The sequence below is a fragment of the Chlorocebus sabaeus genome, chromosome 3 (genome assembly GCF_047675955.1).
Source record: "Chlorocebus sabaeus isolate Y175 chromosome 3, mChlSab1.0.hap1, whole genome shotgun sequence".
Classification (NCBI taxonomy): domain Eukaryota; kingdom Metazoa; phylum Chordata; class Mammalia; order Primates; family Cercopithecidae; genus Chlorocebus; species Chlorocebus sabaeus.
In genome coordinates, this window is record NC_132906.1 from 10,168,944 (window position 1) to 10,188,909 (window position 19,966).

A 19,966-nucleotide genomic window follows, 5' to 3' on the forward strand; every position below is an offset into this window, starting at 1 on the left:
TTATCTCATGTCTCTCCCAAAGGAGGTGTCAATGTACACAGCAGGGAGATGGAAACAAGACTTGCCTGCTCTGTAGAGACAAAGAACATGACAATTTAATTTAAACAAGATAATTCCAACATCCGTTTGACTTAATGCTAGTAAAATGCTATTTCTGAAAATTGTATTTTCATTTGTGTGAAACAATTTTGCCACAGCTATTTTGTTGTTATGGCAGTTGGGAAATTAATGAAGCAAATACATTTTTTTAGGGGAAAAAAGACATAAAGAATGTTTTGGTTCTAGCTTCTTCAATTAAAATAAATGATGTATTTCTATGCCTAACATTCCTCCTGTAGATGACTAGAAGTCCTCGGGGCCCTGTGGCCTCCTTTCTAGTGGATCTGGTCAGCCATTCCTTCTCTTCCTCGGCTGGGACTTGGGTCCTCCCCAAGGCCAGTGCCCCATTGCTGGGCTTGCTACTGGCCTCTCCAGACACCTTTCCTGTCTTCTCACCCCATCTTTGTGTGCCAGCAATACTGTTCCTGACATGATGAACTGTGGCCACACTGGTCTGCTTGCCATCCTGCAAATATCGTTTGTTTCACTGACTTCATGTCTTCTTCATTTTCCCCCTTTTCTATTTCTACTACTTTGGAGTCTTCCCTCATTTCACGACCTCTATTGAAATCCCACCTTCTCCCTGAAACCATCCTCAATCATCCATGTCAGAGTTTTCCTTCACCAAGCACACTCCGTCTGGACCTCTCCTATAACTGCCCTGTTCAGTAATTATTTGTGTGGTTACTTGGTAGGTAGTAAAGAGCTATACTAAAGTAAGATGACATTCTTTGTAGTTTTATCTTTTCAGAGATTTTGTGAGTTCCTGAAGGGCCGAAGCTGAATTCTCAGCCTTCTTTCATGCCCTAGCATCTAGCACAGCATATTTTCAAAGCAGAAGATGAGGTGTTTTAGCTTGGATGTGTAGAGCAAGGGGAGGATTATTGGCAACGCAGCGCTACTGAGGCACGAGAATAGGGTCTGGAGGCAGGGAACCTAAGGCCGATTCATGCTAACTTCCTAGAACTAAATCAAAAGGAAAACCCCAATTTTCCACACCTAAGTAATAAAAGGACCTGAGACTACTCCTTCTGCAAACTCCCAACCCCTTTTCTGTGTGGCAGATGGAAAATTGAAAGTATCAATGATTGGTTGCTTTCCACAACCAATCAGTTTGCATGGGAGTGTAACTTTGTAACTTCGCTTCAGCCTGATTGGCTGCTTTCCTTAACCAATCAGACTGATTGCAGGTCAAGTCTTTGTGTGCATAGAAGTGTAACTTTGTGCCTTCACTTTAGCCTCTGATTGGTTGCTTTCCACAACCCATCAGAAGTTTGCATAGGGTGTAACTTTTGTACGTTAACTTAACCCTCTGATTGCGGACCACTACTTCATTTGCATAGGGTGTACACTAAGTGACCAATGGGAACCTTTAGAGGGTATTTAAACCCCAAAAAATTCTGGAACGGGGCTCTTGAGCCCCTATGCTCAGGCCACTCCCCGTCTGCAGAGTGTGTACTTCTGTTTTCAATAAATCTCTTTTGTTGCACCATTCTTTCCTTGCTTTATTTGTGCATTTTGCCCAATTCTTTGTTCAAAACACCAAGAATCTGGACACCTTCAACTGGTAACCACCAACAAAACCCAGCTATCCTCTATTCTGGGACAGCACTTTCTCCCCCTTCAATGAAACATGAGCACAAGTGACTTGTGACACTTTCACTGGGAGCATTGGTTTGCTGGTGCTTGGCTCTCCAGCACACCCTTCTCTGGCAACAACTACTGTGGAGAACTTGAGTTGAGATGCGGCCAGCCCAGAGCACTAACAATGGGGAACAGCTGGCCTGGAGGGTCGCCCACACTGCAGCAGGCTTGGCATGACTTGGCATGACTAGGAAAGCCTTTGTTATGTTAAGCCACTGAAAATGTCGGGTTGTTTGTTACCATGGCATAACCTTGCCCATCTGATACTTATTATTTTAAATCTCTAATGGCTGGGGGTAAAAGGTGACTCTGAGCCAGAGTTGGCTTCTTAGAAATCTGGCACCTCAAATACAGCAGATCTAAAACTAAACAGGGAGTAACTAAGTGCAGTGGGTAAGAGAAAGGGTTTTGGAGTTAGGTTGATCCAGATTTTAATACTGGCTAAATTATGCATCCTAAACTGGCAGTTTTCAAACTTTGTGGTCTCACGACCCCTTTACATTCTGAAAAATTGAGGACTCCAAACAGCATTCGTTTATTTGGGTTACATCTGTGAATATTTTCTGTATTAGAATTAAAACAGAAATTTAAACATATGCATTAATTCATTTTAAATGAACAATAAGCCATATTAGTTAATATGTTATGCTTTTACGAAAAATATATTTTCCAAACAAAAAAATTCATGAGAAGCGTATCATTGTTTTACATTTTTGCAGATCCCTATAATGTCTGGCTTAATAGAAGACACGTAGATTCTCATAATTTGTTTCTTCATTTTATTTATTTTGGATGACATAAAGGAAGAAAATGCAGCCTCACACAGATATGTAGTTGAAAAAGGGTCATTTGGAAAATACTGTTTCATCAGAGTATGCAGATCTTCCAAGGGTTGAGACATTTCATTACGCAGTATTTTAAAACCACATTTGTGAACACCACCATTGATCTCATTACAAAGTCTTTAAGGATGGGGAAGCTGTTAAACTCATGGCAGCACATACAAGTTTTCCAAAATTCTAATTTCCCTTGGAAGGTTGATTTGTATTACTGTAAACAAATTACATTGTTGTTTTCCTTAAAGTGACAGCCTTCTTTTATTTTTGATAAAATGCCCAGTACCTAAACCTGAATAACCTGAATAAGTTTGCCATTTTTTAAATCGATTCAACATGGCATACATGAAAAATGCAGCTAGTTCAGCTTGCAACTCAAGCAATCTCACAAGTGTTTTTTGAGACATCATGCTTTAATATGCAGAAGTACTTTTATGCTTACCCCTCAACTCGTTACACAAAATATTATAAAGATGAATACTCAAGGGTATAATTTAATAAACTTAGTAATTTTTACTGCTTCATCAAGGACCTTGTAAGTGAACTTGGCTTATTTTGTCTGTTTTCCCACTGTAAGCACAGTTTGATGCCACTACCTTGACTAGTGCTACAGCAGTAGATAGCACTTTTATCCATGATTGCTTTTGCACCATTGGTGGAAATACGCAGTAAAAGTAATGTGTTAGTATTGCTATAAAAGTAGTTTTGACCTTGCAAACCTGGATACCCTGAGTGTCAGGGACCCCTAAGAGAATCACTGTCCTTAGGCAAGCTACTTAATCTCCCTAAAGTAGGAATGACAGTCATAAAGCTGTTTAGAAAACTAAATATTATTCAACATGAAATAAAGTATGTATAGCATTTAGTATAGTGCATGGTATGTAACAAGCATTTCAGTAAAGGTTAGCTATTACTATGCATCTGTTGATAATGTGAGGGCATTGCTGTCATTTACACTAGCAGTAATGATAATCTTTCCTTTTTCTCCACAAACTCATTCCTCTGGCAGATCTCCGTTTTAGTTTATTGCCTCATTTGTCTCCTCTGTGGCCTCTCTCTTTGCTCCAGCTAGTATTGACTCACTCGCAAGTACAATTGATCTGACCTCTGTTGTGCTCTCACAGCAATCCCTTCCCTTCTATTCCTGTTGCTACTACCTCCGTTAAATAACAGGGTTTCCATTAAAGGCAGTTCTGGCTGTTGGTATTTGACCTGCCTGAGACTCAGTTTACTAATCTTGTAAAGTGGGAATCATAGTCCTGTCACGGGTTTTTCTTTTTTCTTTTTTTGGTGTGGGGTTAACTGAAATAATATATTTGAAAGTAACTAGCAGAGTGCCTAGCTATTGCATGTGTTCAGTACATGTTAGTTTTCCTTCCTTTCCCCTTTCCTCGTAATTTTTTTAAGCCACGCTTTTTTCTTTCCTTCCCCTCTCTAATCCATCCACAACATTACCACTGAATTAAACTTCTCACAGCACTGATCAATCATTAAATCAGTACCGAACTCACATGAACTGAGTGTTCATCGTGTGAATTCATCACAATTGAAATACTCATTATTTTTCTGATAAAGGTTGCCGAGTTAGGACAACAGGTAGGCCTTACGAGCTACAGTCTTGTAGTGGAGGTTTTGGTCATCACCTGCTGAAACATCCTTCCATCTATCCACTGCTCACTGCCCCACTCAAGGGAAGGCCATTCTCTTAGCATGGTGCCTGAGCCCCTGCTCAGTGTGGTCCTAACCAGCCTCCCCTCCATGTTCCCTCTTGTGATGGCCAAACTGAACAGCTCCTCGGTCTCTGAACTCTCGGTCTTCCATGGCATTTCTTGCCTGTCCCCTCTGCCTGGAAGGCCTTCTCCCCTTCTCTCTTGGCAACTGTACCATCTCGGTGAGGCCCCACGCAGTCCCACTGACGAATGTGCTTTCCTTCTCCTTGCCCTTGTTTGCACGCTTCTTACGGGATTTCCATGTTCTGGGTGAGTTTATGGCTATTTCTGTATGTCTTGGCCCTCCTAACTAGACTGTGGTCTGCCCCAGGAAAATGCATTTTCCTCCAAACTCAGCCTGCCATATGAGGGCCTTGCACATGCAGTTACTCCGTGATATATTTGTCACAAATACATAAAATTTTTGTAGAGTTTATTAAGCAGGATCCTACATCTGAAAGCAGCTGTTGTAAAATGAACAACTACTTATTAGCAACAGCACCAAAAACACCAACACATTTCGTGTAGGCTGCTGAACAGTCATGTCCCACGCCTTCTGTTCTTAGTAAAAGTCAAATGCAGACACTTTCTGTCATGCCTGCTATGAGTGATTCCTGATCTTTACTAAGAACAGGAGGATATGTAATTCTAAAAAAGACAGCAAAACAGCCAAGTAGATCATCTATTTCTGATTAGAAGTTTCTACGATAGCTCATTCTTGTAGACAGGCTTTATAACATTCTGTGTCTTCAAATGTCAATGGCTTCAGATTTCTGGGCTTTCGTGGGTGGTCTGCTGAGATGGTAACCTGTTATATTTCCTGGATTTTCGTTCAGGGTTGTTAGGCTGTGAGAATCCCTTTGTTAAGCCTCTTTGAATAAAAATCTTGGTTGAAAGTTTGGTTTGACAGAATGGGTTTTGCCTATAATTTTTTTTCCCCCGCAGACAGAATCTCACTCTGTCGCCCAGGCTGGAGTGCAGTGGCGCGATCCCGGCTCATTGAAACCTCTGCCTCCCCAGTTCAAATAATTCTCCTGCCTCAGCCTCCCGATTAGCTGGGATTACAGGCGTGCGCCACCATGCCCGGCTAATTTTTATATTTTTAGTAGAGACGGGCTTTCACTACATTGGCCAGGCTGATCTCGAACACCCGACCTCAAGTGATCCACTTGCCTCAGCCTCCCAAAATGCTGGGATTACAGGTGTGAGCCACGGCACCCGGCCTTGCCTATAATATTTGAATAGCTTTGGAAGCAACGTGAGACAAGCTCATTGAGGGCATTAAAGAAACCATCGCATGTCATCAACGTATTCTTCCTGAGCATGTGCAGTGGGGCTGTGGCCCTGGGTCCTCTCTGAGTGATGAAAGTTTTGCTCCCTCTCTTCTCTTCCTGTCTTGCTCTTATCCATGGGGAACATAGATTATCTTCCTCCCCAAACACTAAAGCATAAGGTACAAGTGATGAGTCTTTCTCCTGTAACCCCAGTGGTTACCCCACTGATTGTGGGGTGCAGGGATGGTCAGCAGATGATGAAAGTACTGTAGCGTAGGTCTGATATTATAATGACCTTAAGTCCCAGAGACCCTGTTTTAGACATTCTATTTCACTGTTAAACCTTAAGACCTGATTTTAGGTTTGGAAAATAATCCTCAAGACTACTCATAATTCATAAAGCCGCTGTTGGATGCAGGAAGAGAACAGTCCTCCTGAAACAGGTTGACTGCTAATCCACTTTAGGCCTGATACTGAGTGAGAGGGCCCAGAGACTGGGAAGAGTTGGAATATCCCCTTTGGGCTTTGCTAGTATAGAAACAGGGTGCCGTGGGGGGGCCCCCTTCCAAGTCACGGGAGAGAGGCAGCAGGCTGGAGGGGGCAGAGTGAGAAGCTGTTCCGTCCTGCAGCCCCTCTCCCCACCCGCCACACCGCTGTTGTATGATTTGCACATTCCTGCTGTGCCTCAGCCTGGGGCACCTGTCCTCCTTTCTCAGCTCAGGAACCTGCTATTTCTCCTTTAAGATCCTGCGCAACAGTCGCTTCTTTTCTTACAGATTCCAAAGGCCCTGAGAAATTTTGTTTTTCCGGTGTGTTCCAAAGTGCTCTGATCTACGCATGCCATGCATTTATAACAAGGTAGCAAAGTTAGTTATGAACATTTTTGTCTCCCTAACTGGACTGTGAGTTCTTGGGCCCAGGGCCACGTTTTATGCTCTTTAATATCTGCCCCAGAGCTTGGCAAAGGGCACATCAGCTAGAAGTGCTCCCTATCATTTGAATGAACGAATGGAGTTCAGCCTTTTGGACCTCAAGTATAGCTGTTGTAAGATCAGAAACCATCTGTTTGGAACTTGTTCATTAGATTATTTGGCTCTCAATGGTTTTAGTATGTCTTTACGTTCTCTTTTAGTATTTACAAAATTATCTTTAAAATTACCAGTCTGTTTTAACCAGGTTGCAACAGCGCCTTCCCCAACAAAAGATGGCTCCTTGCTTCTTCCCCTGCCCCTCAACAAGGAAAGTTTCAGGGGCCAGCATGGAGGTGACAGCTGGGATTATGTTGAGTGAATCCCAAGTAGATGGCTTGCTTGTTTTCATATCACAATCTTAGTTTATAGGATTTTTTTTTTTCTACTTAGAGTTGTTCCTTTACAGTCAATGTTATAGGCAAGCAGTGCCTATCACGTATCTGCCAGTATCCTCATAAGTATGTTTCTCTAGGAAGCTCTCCGGACATGTGACTGGGAGAGAGAACTCCCAGAAGTCCATTTGTGATATGACTAGAGTAAGTGAAAGGCAATTCTTTTTAAAATGTGAGTGACGGAGCTTTGTAATATGCAGTTTATCTATGTCGAGTGCGGAAAGGAAGGATACCAGGGCAAGTTTATTACTTAAATAGTGTGTTCTCTGTTGTCTTTGGGGCTTAATTTTTCCACACCTTGTTCTGGAATATAGTAATACTCTAACATGATGAATTTCCATGAAAACACTGATTAAGCACCGGGAGTTGCTTACCCACGTGGAGCAGGCATTTGATCTTATTAGTCTTCTGTGTCTAATCAAACACAGTTTGGTTACATGTTTACTACCCCACATATGCAAGGAATACTTTCTTGGAAAAAAGCAAAAACAGCTCTGGAAATTGGAAACAACCTAGAATCTCAACTAGGCAGGTAAGCTTGAGAATTTCCCAAGGATAAAAGCAACAAATTCAGTCAACCATAGATTTGACATGCTTCACTAAGAAATGAAATGGAAGGATCCCTACATTTATTTTTCCTCCCATCAAAATAGTATTGACCCAAGACCACAAACCTTGGGCGAATGGAACAAAAGGGAACTATTTGCATTCACATTAAACGTATCACACGTGAAATATTTAGTTCCCACTTTTAAGAAGTCAACACAAACCACACAGAGAGAAAATTCTTTGTCTCCAGGCCTCCTTTTCAAAACAATTGCAGCAGGTACTGCACAATTGCAGACAATAATGTCCTAATGCATTAGAGCCTATGTCCCCTAAAGGCATTCAAGTTAAAGAGGGCTCAAGCCTACAAATGTTTATTCAGTACCTGCTTCTCTGTCTCCACGACATCCTACTTGTATTTCCAGGGCCATCCTACTTGTATTCCCAGGGCCTCATCCTCATTAAATGTTTAGCAAGTAGGTGAATGTTATATGTCCATGTGAAAGATACTGGCATTCCTAGGGTGCTTAGCAGAGTTGCAGTCACATAGTAGGTATCCAACAAGTGACTAAATATGAAGGAAAACAGATACTGCCTTCGAGAGGTCATGAGCTAAACTAGGGCCGGGAAAAGCACTTGGCCCTGTGCACTTCCTTGGAAATAGAAGTAAGTCAAGGCTTGAGGGAGGCACGAGGGAGTTCAGAACCACTGAAGGAGTCTCTAGTTCCTACTTGTAATTGTTTTCCCCTTCAGTGCACCACACAACGCAACAGGGCTAGTCCCCTATCAGGGCCACCACTCTACCGGGCTGGGGAGGGAGGCCCTTGGCAGTCCTGCGGGAACAGGAGGCACTCCCACATCGCCCCACTTCTCTGTATTCCAGTTTAATTAATTTTTATATTTTGAATAAAATTACACCCACTCTCTTCCATTATGGTGAACACTTAAAATTACATTTATAGAAAATTACATTTACACAAACTTGTTTAAAAGCCAAATCCCAGACCTAGGCTATTGGCCAAAATCCATTTAAAGGGGATATTAAGTAAATTAGTTGAGCTGATTAAAAACACCTTCATCAAAGTAGAGCATTGGTGCCAACAATATTAAGAGTTGAACTATTGATTACATTTTTTTTTTTTTTCACAGCAGATAATACATTAGCAGGGAGGAAAAGTGATTACTGCTCACCTCCACTTCACAGGTGTAACTACTGATGGGGGTCACGCGGTAAGGTGGGAGGGCATGAAGGGAGGGGACGCGGCCTAGGTCAGGAGGGACGCAGAGGAGGAAGGGAGAGGAGGGGTGGAGGCTGGTGGCCGGAGCGGGCAGAGGTCAGACGCCTCGAAGGCGGGCGCCGTGCGGGCAAAGCTGCGGCCACCTCCACCGTAGCCCGTCGGGCCGGACACCCGCCGCTGCAGCGAGCCGGGCGGACGCTGGAAGCGCGCACAGGGTCGCTCCCGCTCCCGGCCGCCAGAGGGCGCGGCCGGCGATGGCGCGGCAGAGCTGAAGGAGGGAGGAGGGGAGCCGGCGGAGAAGGGTCAGCCGCGGCGGCAGGGCGGCGGCGGCAGCGGCAGCGGCGCAGCTCCGCTCCCCGCGCGTCTCCAGTCCCCGCGCCCAGGTAGGGCGCGCAGCCTCCGCCGCCGGGATGCGGCCGCCCGCCTGCTGGTGGCTGCTCGCGCCGCCGGCGCTGCTCGCGCTCCTCACCTGCTCCCTGGGTAAGTAGCCGGCGGCCAGGCGCTCAAAGGCGAGGCTTGGGGTACGCGGGCACAGTCGCCCGTGCCCCGGTCGGCGCGGGGAGGAAGGCGCCGGGCGGCCCAGCCCTGCCCCGCCGGCGCGCGTCCCGCCGTCCGGTCCCCGCCGTGCCGCGCCGTCAGCAGCGCCCTCTCGCGGCGCCCAGGTGGGACTCGGCCCCGGGACCCAAGGCGTGCCCGCTCGGCCCCTTTCGGTCCTGGGTCCCCGCCGCCGCCCCGGCCCGAGACTGGCGTCTCCATGCCTCCTCCGCCCCGAGCAGGCCGGCGGCAGGGCGGCGGGGCGGCGAGGGCGCAGCGGCCGCCCCCACAGGAAGCGCGCAGGAACTGTGCCACCGAAGAAACTTTGAAAGAGCGCGAGCGGCGGCGGCGGTCCCGCCCCCTTGCCTTCCGCCCGCGCTCCGCCGTCCTGCGCGCCCCGCGCCGGGCGGGAGGCTGGACGGGAGCCGGCGAGGCGGCCCCCGAGGTCTCGCGTCTCCTGCTCGACCCCCAGGGGGGAGGACGGCGGTCCCGGTGTCCGCGCGCCTCTCCGCAGGGCGTTCAGGACGTGCCCTGGCCCCTGAGGATAAGCGCCCAGCTCCGCGCCAGCCAGTCCCGGATTCCGACCCAGAGGAGGACAGGGGCGCCCGCAGGGCCTCCGCGGGAGCGGGCGCGGCGGGGAGGACGCCGTGGGGAGGCTCGCTCCTGTCTCGGGTCTCCGCTGGGAACATCAGGGGACACGTCTACGAGCAGTGCTTGCCCGGTCTCCTGCTGCTGTAATGTCTATCCTTTTTTATTTCCATTCTCCTCGCAAGGTCATTTCCCTCCTTTATCGTAAAACGATGTGATAAAAGTTTAAAAAAAAAAAAAAAAAAAGCCGCCTTGTAATTGACTTTCATGATAAGATTTGTTCAAGTTTGAAATCTTGAGCGAAAAATTATTTTCTTTTCAGACTGTTGCAGAGTTGTTGTCCTCTAACCCAGACTTGCTGGTGTTTCCAGCCTGTGAAAAGGCAGTAATTTCAGATTTTTTACAAATGGCAGAATGGTGCAGTTTAGGAAAAGACGTAGCGTTATTGCGCACTGCTCTTGTTAGCCCACCCGAGCCTTTAAAGCCCGTTTTTTTTTTTTTGTATTTAAGCTCTTCGAATAAGGATTAATTTGCTGCTTCTGTGTACTTCTGGCATTTCTATAGGCGCTCAATAAGTACGGGAAAAGAGCAAGATTAGTTGGTAATTAATTGTTTACGTGCATAATTAATTAGCCAGCAGTGTAATTTAAAATATTAGGGCACTTGGGCAGAGAAGGCTGTAGTTGGTCTTGGGGGGCAACTGAATTTGGCTGGAATCGGCTTCAGTGGAAGAAAGGCATTGCTGGGTGGCAGCCCTGGGAGAAAGGGAGGTTGGAGGTTTGGGAAAGCGACTGGGTGACTCCTGGCTGCATCAGTTGGCTTGTTGCCTGGATGTTTTGCAACTAACCAAATGGGTGGGTGGTAGCTGAAATTGGCGTTCTATTTATAGCACTGCACTTTATAATTCTGTACTGGGGGTATAATATTTGTATATAATATATACAACATATGGGCTGAAATGCACATTTGTATTGCTGTGTATTTTTTACTACCCGTAGGGGAATATTTGCACTGTCCAAATTTGATAATACACTGAAGGACATTCAGAATGAACTAAAATGTCAACACATTTTTAGAGATGTCTGTTAGCCTTGTGAAGTTGTCAGATAAGCACAATAAATAAGACATAAAATGCATTAAAAGGTCCCTGTGAGACATTTGGGCTTTGTGAACTGGCTTTCATGGGTTGGCACAGACGGGAGGCTGTATTCTTCGAGGTCTGAAGTGAATCATGAATACCTTTTATGGAGCTCTGCTTCGATTTAGGGGAAGGGCACTGACACGTATAAAGATGTCCCCACTTACGATGTTCTTGCAATCTTGCTGAAACAGACAATGTGACAGCCGTTTTGAGGCACGTGAACAATCTTGGTAGTTTATAAATACCTTAAATATTCCCATATAAAATAGGCCTGACTGTATAGTTTCCCCACAGACTAGAACATACTTGTTTATGTGTTTAGAGAAAAGTCAATATAGAAAATTTATTTTAAACCCACATGCACATACAGACAGAGTTCACTGCAACTTTAGTTCTAAAGTCTGGCACCAGTTTCAGAATGGGAAGATTGATTCCAGCCTCCAGGTTACCATTTGTTAGCTGTGTGGCTTTTAGTGGTTTTGAGCTTCAGTTTTCTCATATGAACAGGACGCATGGACTGGATAGAATGCTAGCACTTTGCCATCTCTTGCAGTTGTTAAAATACTGATCCCATTGTAGCAGAGACTGCCAGCTGCCTGGGCAGTAACCCTTTGGCCCCTGTTTTCCTAACAAAACTAATATAATCCGGGTTGGGGGGAAGGGTGGAGGAATGATGGTGGGGTGGTGGTGGCAGCAGCTATGTGAAACATTTCTCTCAGTGGCCTTTGCATATGGGGGCAGCTAGTGCTCTACAGAGCTATCTTTAGAGATTGTTGGGTGGGGCTCCTGGTAAAGCTCATTCAAGGTGGCCGACTCAGCTGGGATGCACGCCTTTTTGTTCTGTCTTATCCTCCTTCCCATTGCCTATTAAGTGGATCTGATGGATGGAGCCATGGTGGCCATCTTGTGACCATAAGATGACCTTGAAGATGGAAGCCAGCATAAGGATGGTAGAGGAGAAAGGTAGAAGAAGCCTGGATGCCAGATGGATGTGGAGCATCATGCCAACTCTGCATTGCCTGTTTGCAGACTTGTATTGCATGAGATTGTATGCAGCCAAACCCAATCCTATTGCCAACCTAATCCTAATTGATAGAAGAAGCTTGTTTGAACCAATTATATTGATAAAATAATAGGTATTAGCTTTTATTTTTCACAACTCTGTCTCTCCTCTGTGTGAGCCAATTTTGTATTTCTTAGCACCTGCCAAAATTGGGGATGGTTTTTCATTCTGAGCCAGGTCTTGCCCAGATTCCTTTCATTGCAATGAGTCAGAAATTTTAGGACACCAAGAGTCAGACCTAATTCCAGGTTGTTTTGTGTGTTTTGATTCTTAAAACCTCTTTGTTTCTTAAGCAGTATGCAGATATTACTGGCACAAATTTTAATCTTCTGGATGGATTCTTTGTCATCCAGGTAATCCAGGACCCCCGAATTGGCATGGCCCCCCTGGTCATGGACTTGACCCAGGGGAGTTTGCCAGTAGCCGACAGCTAAGCTAGTGGGAGGGAGGGAGAGCATCTGTTTCAAATAGCAGTGTGAATTGAAAGGAGATGTGGTAACTTCCTTGGGGACAAACATTGTGGGCTCGGTATTTGAGCACTTCCTTATAATTGGCTCTTGGAGCCAGGTTTTTTTGTGTATGTTTTACTAGACTTGTTATGAAGCAAGCAAGCGAGCATAATTTTTAGGCATAAAGGTATTACTTAGAGAAAAGTTGCAAATGTTCTATGTTTTTCCTCTTGTAGCACTCTGTGTGATCCATTTTTGGCTTTGCACAGATTACTTCTTAAGAACAATATTTGGGAGTCTCCATAGGTGAATCCCATCTTTCCCATGGTAAAGGAAAAGTTGTGAGTTTCAAGGGTTCATCAGACCTATTGAGGAAGTTCTTCCTTGCTACCGTGATTTCAAAGTTTTAGTCACTAAGCAATCCCCAAAGAAACCTGATTTAATGTAGGTGTTGACTTGAACTACTCGAAGAATGTCTATTTAAAAATCGTATTGAAAGGAAAAACTGCCCAAAGTGTCTCATTTATTCAGAGTAATGTGGGTACCTACTATGTGTCAGGCATCGTGATATTGCAGAAACAAGACAGATCTAGTCTGTCTCTACCCGTGGGGAGCTTGCACCCCAAAAGGCAAGGTGTTATTAAACAGTAACGACTGCAGAACGAATTGTGTCTGTGCTAAATGCTGTGGAAGAGATGTTCAGGATGCTGTGAGAACATGTTGCAGGGAGACAGATGGCTTTTGCCTAGACTGGGGAGATGGATCTCAACAGGGAGCCATCTTGCATCTCAGGGAACGTTTGTTGCTGTCTGGATACTTTTTGGTTATCCCAGGGGCTGGTTTGGCAAGGGTGCTACTGACATCTAGAGTCAGGGATGCCGCTGAACATCCTACAGGGGCACAGGACAGTTCACCCTACCATTGAACAATTAATTATTGGATCCAAAATGCCAACAGTGCCAAGGTTGAGAAACTGTGGGGTAAGGGTCAAGGAAGGCTTCCTAGAAGATGTGACGTTAGAGCTCAGACCCGAAGGGGAGGCAGAGATCTGGTAAGTGGGGGGCAGAGCTTGGTGGTGAAAGAGCCAAGTGGAGAGAGGACAGAGGACTGAAAGGCTGGCAAGGTCAGTAGGGGCCAGGTTAGGCAGGGCCTTGCAGATCAGGGGGATGTATTTTGGGGTCGTCCTTAGAGCAGAGGGAAGTGTTTGAAGGGCTGTAATGGGGCAGTATGTGATATGGCTGCCATTTCCTGATGGATGTCCCATGGAGCAGGAGTTGGAGGGGGCTGTCGTGGCTGTGGGGAACTAACTGTGAGGAGGCTGCTGGAGACAGGTTGTGAGAGATGATTAAGAATCTCTCAGACTCTGGGACTGATTGGGTTTAGTGTGCTGAGAGAAAGGGTGGGGGCAAGGATGAGTCATACATTTCTGTCACATCCACCATGGGTACTAGTGCTGTTTACTAACTTGGGCACTGAAGGAGGAGGACCAGGTTTTCAGAAACAGTTTTATATAGTTCAATGTACATAACATATGGCTTATTAAGTGTAATGAATTCTAAGTGTGTAGTTCTGTGGCATTAAGTACTTATGCCATTTTTTGAACTGTACTTTGACTTTTAATTTTAGTGGGAGGTGAAGCTGAGTAAGTTCAGTTTTGGACAAATTGAGTTCAAAATGCACGTGAGATGGCCAGGTACCGTGTCTGGTGAGCAGTTAGATATTTGGGTCTGTAGAGGACAGGTCTGGCTGGAAGGTATTTTGGGGGGTCATTATATTAGGTGGCAATTTGAGTAGGTTTTTTTTTTTTTTTTTTTAAAGAGTTGGGTGTCTGTCCGGGCATGGTGGCTCAAACCTGTAATCCCAGCACTTTAGGAGGCTGAGGCAGGCAGATCATTTGAGGTCAGGAGTTCAGGACCAGCCTGGCCAACAAGGTGAAACCCTGTCTCTACTAAAAATACAAAAAAATTAGCTGGGTGTGGTAACGTGTGTTTGTAGTCCCAGCTACTTGAGAGGCTGAGGCAGGAGACTCGCTTGAACCCAGGAGGCCGAGGTTGTAGTGAGCAAAGATTGCACCACTGTACTCCAGCCTGGGTGACAGAGTGAGACTCTATCTTAAAAAAAAAAAAAGTTGGCAGGTCTGGCTATGTTGCCCAGGCTGGACCTGAACTCCGGGCCTCAAGTGATCTGTCTGCCTCAGTCTCCCAGTCAGCTGGGACTGCAGGCATGTTCCACTGCACTTGGTTGTTTTATTGTGTGTTTTGTGTGGTTTTGTGTGTGTGTGTGTGTGTGTGTTTTAAAGGAAGAGAGTCTTGATTAACAGAATAAATTCATTTAAGCATTTACTCAAAATGTATATATACCAATATTTGGTAGAAGTTGGAGAGGAAAGTAGTCTTTATTTACATATATCTACATGTTGTGAAGCTGAGGGTTTAGACAAAACAAAAATGAAAACAAAAACAAATATAAGTATCATCAAATAAGAGGTGAACATATCTTAAGTATAGCAGTGTCATTTTCTCCTAGGGATATGACTTATTTTCAGTCCTAAAAGAATATTTTATGTAGGTGAAAAGATGATATATTTTAGTTCACATCATTACTTCCAAGTGAGAAACTCAAGGCTCTTTACATATCACGTTGAATTTATCTTCTCTGGATCCTTGAGGGGGGAGATGGAGGAGCTTTTTTTTCGTTTATGAGCTGAGTGAAGTCAAGGAAGTTAAACGGCCACAGCCTGTTGTGAAAATAGTCACATTTAGTTACCTTGAGTTCCTGTCTAGTTGTGCATCTTAGTGGCTGTCAGACTTCAGCACACATGAGAATCATCTGAGTGTCTTAAAGAAGCCCCTGTTTGTTAAAATGCAGATTCTTGCGTTCCAGCTCCAGATTTTCTGATTCAGAAGATCTGAAATGAGACCTCCAGGTAAGCTGTCTGTGAAGCCAGGTGTGAGAACCCTGCCTGGGCCACCATAGACCCGGGTATAAACTAAGACTTTTACTGGGTGATTTCTGTGAACATCTGTGGAATATAAAGATGATCGAGGTCGGATGCAGTAGCTCACACCTGTAATCCCAGCACTTTGGGAGGCCGAGGCGGGCGGATCATGAGGTGTCAGGGGTTCAGTACCAGCCTGGTCAACATAGTGAAACCCTGTCTCTACTAAAAATACAAAAAAAAAATTAGCCGGGCGTGGTGGCGGGTGCTTGTAATCCCAGCTGCTCAGGAGACTGAGGCGGGAGAATCGGAGGTCGCAGTGAGCCAAGATCACGCCACTGCACTCTAGCCCAGGCGACAGTGCGAGACTCCATCTCAAAAAACAAAACAAAACAAAAAAAAGATGATTGATGGTTGTTTTGCCTTAAACAAAGTAAAGAGTTGTTCTGGAGAGAGCAAAGTGTGGCATTGAGGCCTACTCAGTCAGGTCTTTTGAGTACTTGGGAAAGGAACTGGAAATGCCAGAACTAAAGCTGAGAAGTCTGTCTCAGGCTCCAGGATCATTTGGCAAATGTTTAAATGCTGTTGAGGAAACCATAGTCCGTGGAGCTTGAGTATCAAAAGTTAGAGCCGTGAGTTATTAAAGCAAAGGTTTTTGGGCAATGTGCAAATAAGCTTCTAAAGGCTTAGAGCATCTGAGATTGTGTGTACCATGGATTGAGTGGTACTGACAGGAGTGCTTACCTTATCTGTCTGTCTGTTCATCCATCCATCCACCCATCTACGCACTAGGGGTACTTTTAAAAACCTACTTTTTGTAATTAATAAGATGCCCAAAAGTTAATCATAAATTTTTATAGGTTAAGTCTGACAGTTAACTGTTCAGTAGTACACTTGCAATTTAAAGGAATTACGTAAAGTGCTAATTTTTTGTTTGTTTGAATATTTCCTGTGTTCCTCTTTGATGTGTTCTGTAGTAGGCTGTGTGACCAGGGATTTTTCTGACTCTTCCTATGACTTAGGCTATGGAACATGCTAGTGAGGGTGAGGTTTTAAATCTCACCCCCCAAAACTGTTTTGAGTTGCAATTTTCTGGTTTGTATATCCTGAGTGATTGTTTTTAAACAAGATGCAAATCAAAGTAGAAAATGATCTTTTCCCTCTTAAATATGTATAGTTATTTTCTATTTTTATCTCTCTCTCTTTTTTTTTCACCATCTACTGTCCTTCCTGTAAATATATTTACCCTCTGGCCCATAGAATATGTTGGTCTCCTCAAACTTTGTTGTCAAGTGAAGAAAAGCTAATATTCCAGTATTTCCCATGACTTCTGTGATAAAACAGGAGAGGAGTTTCAGATGGAGCTAGATCATACCTGAGTCGATAGTAGGCTCAACGGGGGAATGTCGTGTCTGCACGCTTGCTGCGTCACTGTGGTAGGAGGCTTGGCCTCCTTCCTCACTACTTCTCTCCACTGGCTGAATTGTCCTGGCATCTTTCCCAGCAGCAGATCTCTTTTCCTAAGAGTTTACTGTTTGGCACTTGAGCAAAAGGCTCAATAGATTTTACCATAGGCCAGGTACTTTTTTGAACCTGAACATACATGAACTCACTTAATTCTTATTCCATTTTTTCCCTCTACAGGGAGGGAAACAGAGGCTCAGAGAGGTGGCTTAACTATTAAGTGGCAGAGCCTGGATTTGAACCTAGGAGGTTTCAGTGTACTTTGTCTTTGTACTCTCTACTGTGACCTTATGCTGTACGACTTCTCAGGCAGGGCCCTGGCCCGGGTCTCCTCTGCTGCCACATCTTTCTGTTGTACCGTGTAGCTTTAAGGAGAGAGTTCTTTGAAAGGATTCATTGAACAGCTGCCTTCTCTCCTGCTTCTCCTCCCCATCTGGCCATTGCTTTAGTCTCCTTTGCAGTTTTGTCCTTAAATGTTGGGGTTCCCCTGAGCCGTCCTTGGCCTCACAAGCCTTGGCTTCCGTTCTGGTGCGCTGTGAAGATTCTAGTGCTGCAGCCGCTATCGCACGCACACCCCTGTGCTGGGCTCACCCCTGCACCCGGCTGTCCTGTGTATCTGCACTCGCGTATCCTCAGGACGCTGGGGACCAAGTTGCCTTCCCTCACACGTGCTATCCTCCTTTACTCTCAGAGGCCCCAGGCCCTCCCCTCCCGTCTCACCACCCACCCTGTGCTCTGTCTCAGAGTCTACAGCTTCGGCTTCTTTAGTGGCCCCACCCCTCCCCTGCTCACTGCCACCTTAACTGAGGCCCTTAGCGCTCCTTGCTTGACTCCAGTGGCCTTCCCACTGGCATGTTTGTGTCCTTTCTTGTCCTCCTACAGCCATCCCACACACTGCCTCCAGAAAGCTGTCTTGGGCACAGGTCTCAACATGGCATACCCTCCTTAAAACCTCAAACAGCTGTTCCTGGCTCAGACAAACCTGACTCCCCAGTACCACCTGCTCTTATGATATGGCCCCTGGTACCTTCAGCCTCATTTCTAGCCCCAGCCACCCCTCCCCACAGGGGTCCCTGCCTGGGTCACCCCCTCCCCACAGGGGTCCCTGCCTGGGTCACCCCCTCCCCACAGGGGTCCCTGCCTGGGTCACCCCCTCCCCACAGGGGTCCCTGCCTGGGTCACCCCCTCCTCACAGGGGTCCCTGCCTGGGTCATCCCCTCCTCACAGGGGTCCCTGCCGGGCCAGGTCACCCTCTCCTGTCAAGGGACCCTGCCTGGGTCACTCCCTCTTCTGAGGTATTTCTGCCACCATGTGTGTTGGCCCTGCCCTTGGCCTGCCCTGTATAAAACCCAGGAGGGAGAGAATAAAACCTAATGCCCTTTAAAAAAAAGTATGGAGTGGCGGGGCCTTCCATCCCATGGTTGGAGGTGGTGTCCCATGGTAAATGGAGCTGCTACCCAGCTTGTCTGCTGCTGTGGGAACAGTGGATTTGTCCCAGTAGGGTGGAGAAACGGCAGACTTCACCCCTGTGGCTGGGCTGCAGGGGTGTTTGTTTCTGTCCCTTTGCTGCCATGGATTATCTTCAAAGTGGGTACTTGGAAACAAGTAAGTTGGCTATGCGCCATGCATCCTGGAGCTTAAGGCCCCCTGGAGGACCTGGAATTAATCCTGGAAAGCTCCACAGAGAGGCAGCTGCTGGAGGCTGGAGCCGGCTGGGTGACATGCTTTGTAAGTAGGTCACAGGAAAGAAAGTGAAGCCCCAAAGGCTTCCTCCCCCAGCGTGTTAGAGAAGAAGTGGCAGCCTGCATAGCCTGGAGGGAGTACCTGAGCCATGTGTGCTTCCAAGAGGCTCTCTGTGAGCTTTGGCCTGGGTGGCAGAGCCACAGGTACCGGGTTTTGTGCCCTCCTGGCTTTTGTGCAGGGCAGGCAACCACCTAGACACTTCCCAGACTGCCAGTCATTATCACTGTGGTCACCAGCATGGCCACAGCTGTTGGCTGAGCTTTTTTATATATTCTGAGCTGATGCCAAAGGCTTTAGGCATTGTCTCATTGGTTCCTGACAGCGCCCTCTGAGGTGGAGTTATTTGGCAGCTTAGTGGTTTTCTTGTTTTTAGTATTTCATTTGGTTTCTATGATAGATGTTCCTGGGAAAGTTTGGGAAAATGAATTAAGAGAATTGGAACAAAATCAAGTGAGGAGGTAGAAGGCACAATCATCTTTCCTGCGTGGGAATGGGGGTCCCTTGCTCCCTCACAGGAACAAGGATAGAGAGTTGATTAGTGCTGCTTAAATGCGTTGCAATTAATTACTCACCAGTTTTCTTACACTCGGGGGCTTAGGCTGGCCTATAAATCTTAGTCCCAGGTTAGTTGTAAAATCTTGATTTATCTGTCCATCTAGGTGTGCTAACACATTTGTTGGCTTGAATTATTTAAAGTTATCATGAAAAAGGTCCGATTTCTATTGCCTGCCCTGATTTGCACTTTAAATATAGTTCCCTGTTGCAATTTACCGGAATTCATGTTGAAAATAGAAAAGGGGAAATTACTTTTAAACAGCAGTTTGGCACATAAAGCATGATTTACCCTGGAATATTTCTCCAACTGCACATTAAAGCACTAAGGCCAAATTTTCAACAATATTTTCCCTACTGAATCTGGAAATTAATATGAAAGCAAACAGCTAACACTGAGCCTCAGGTAGCCACTCCTGATGGAGAGATCCTTCCCTCACTCCTCCTTTTCTTTGTCACTCACCAGCCCAGACTCAAGTTGCAGTATGCACTCTTGTTAGCATTGTTGAAGGTGACAGGCAATTTCTTACCTCCCTTGCTAATTTTTCTCACTTTGCTCATCTTTTTGCACCATTTCTCTTTCATTTCCATGAAACCAGGATTTTTATGGGTAAGAATTCTGTAAATGGTTAGTTATTTTAAGATTGGATTTATTAGTGGTATAGCCTTCACAGTATATTTGGTTCCTTTTTATTTTTATTTATTTATATTTTGTTAAGAGGCAGGGTCTCTCTTTGTCACCCAGGCTGGAGTAAAGTGGCGTGATCATAGTTTACTGCCGCCTT

General features: G+C 45.7%; 1 protein-coding gene across 3 annotated transcripts in view; it reads left to right on the top strand.

The window, feature by feature from the left end:
• The first annotated feature begins 8,981 nt into the window (after nucleotides 1–8,981).
• B3GLCT (beta 3-glucosyltransferase) overlaps nucleotides 8,982–19,966 on the top strand; it is a 121,038-nt gene continuing 110,053 nt past the window's right edge. The window contains exon 1 of one of the 3 annotated variants that reach the window (XM_007960068.3): nucleotides 8,982–9,189. In XM_007960068.3, coding sequence (XP_007958259.1) covers nucleotides 9,120–9,189 — 70 coding nt within the window. In that variant the 5' untranslated portion in view covers nucleotides 8,982–9,119. Of the gene's footprint in view, nucleotides 9,190–9,378; nucleotides 9,978–15,271; nucleotides 15,411–19,966 lie in introns of those variants that run through there. The other 2 variants (XM_007960067.3, XM_007960070.3) reach the window with 2 other exon arrangements.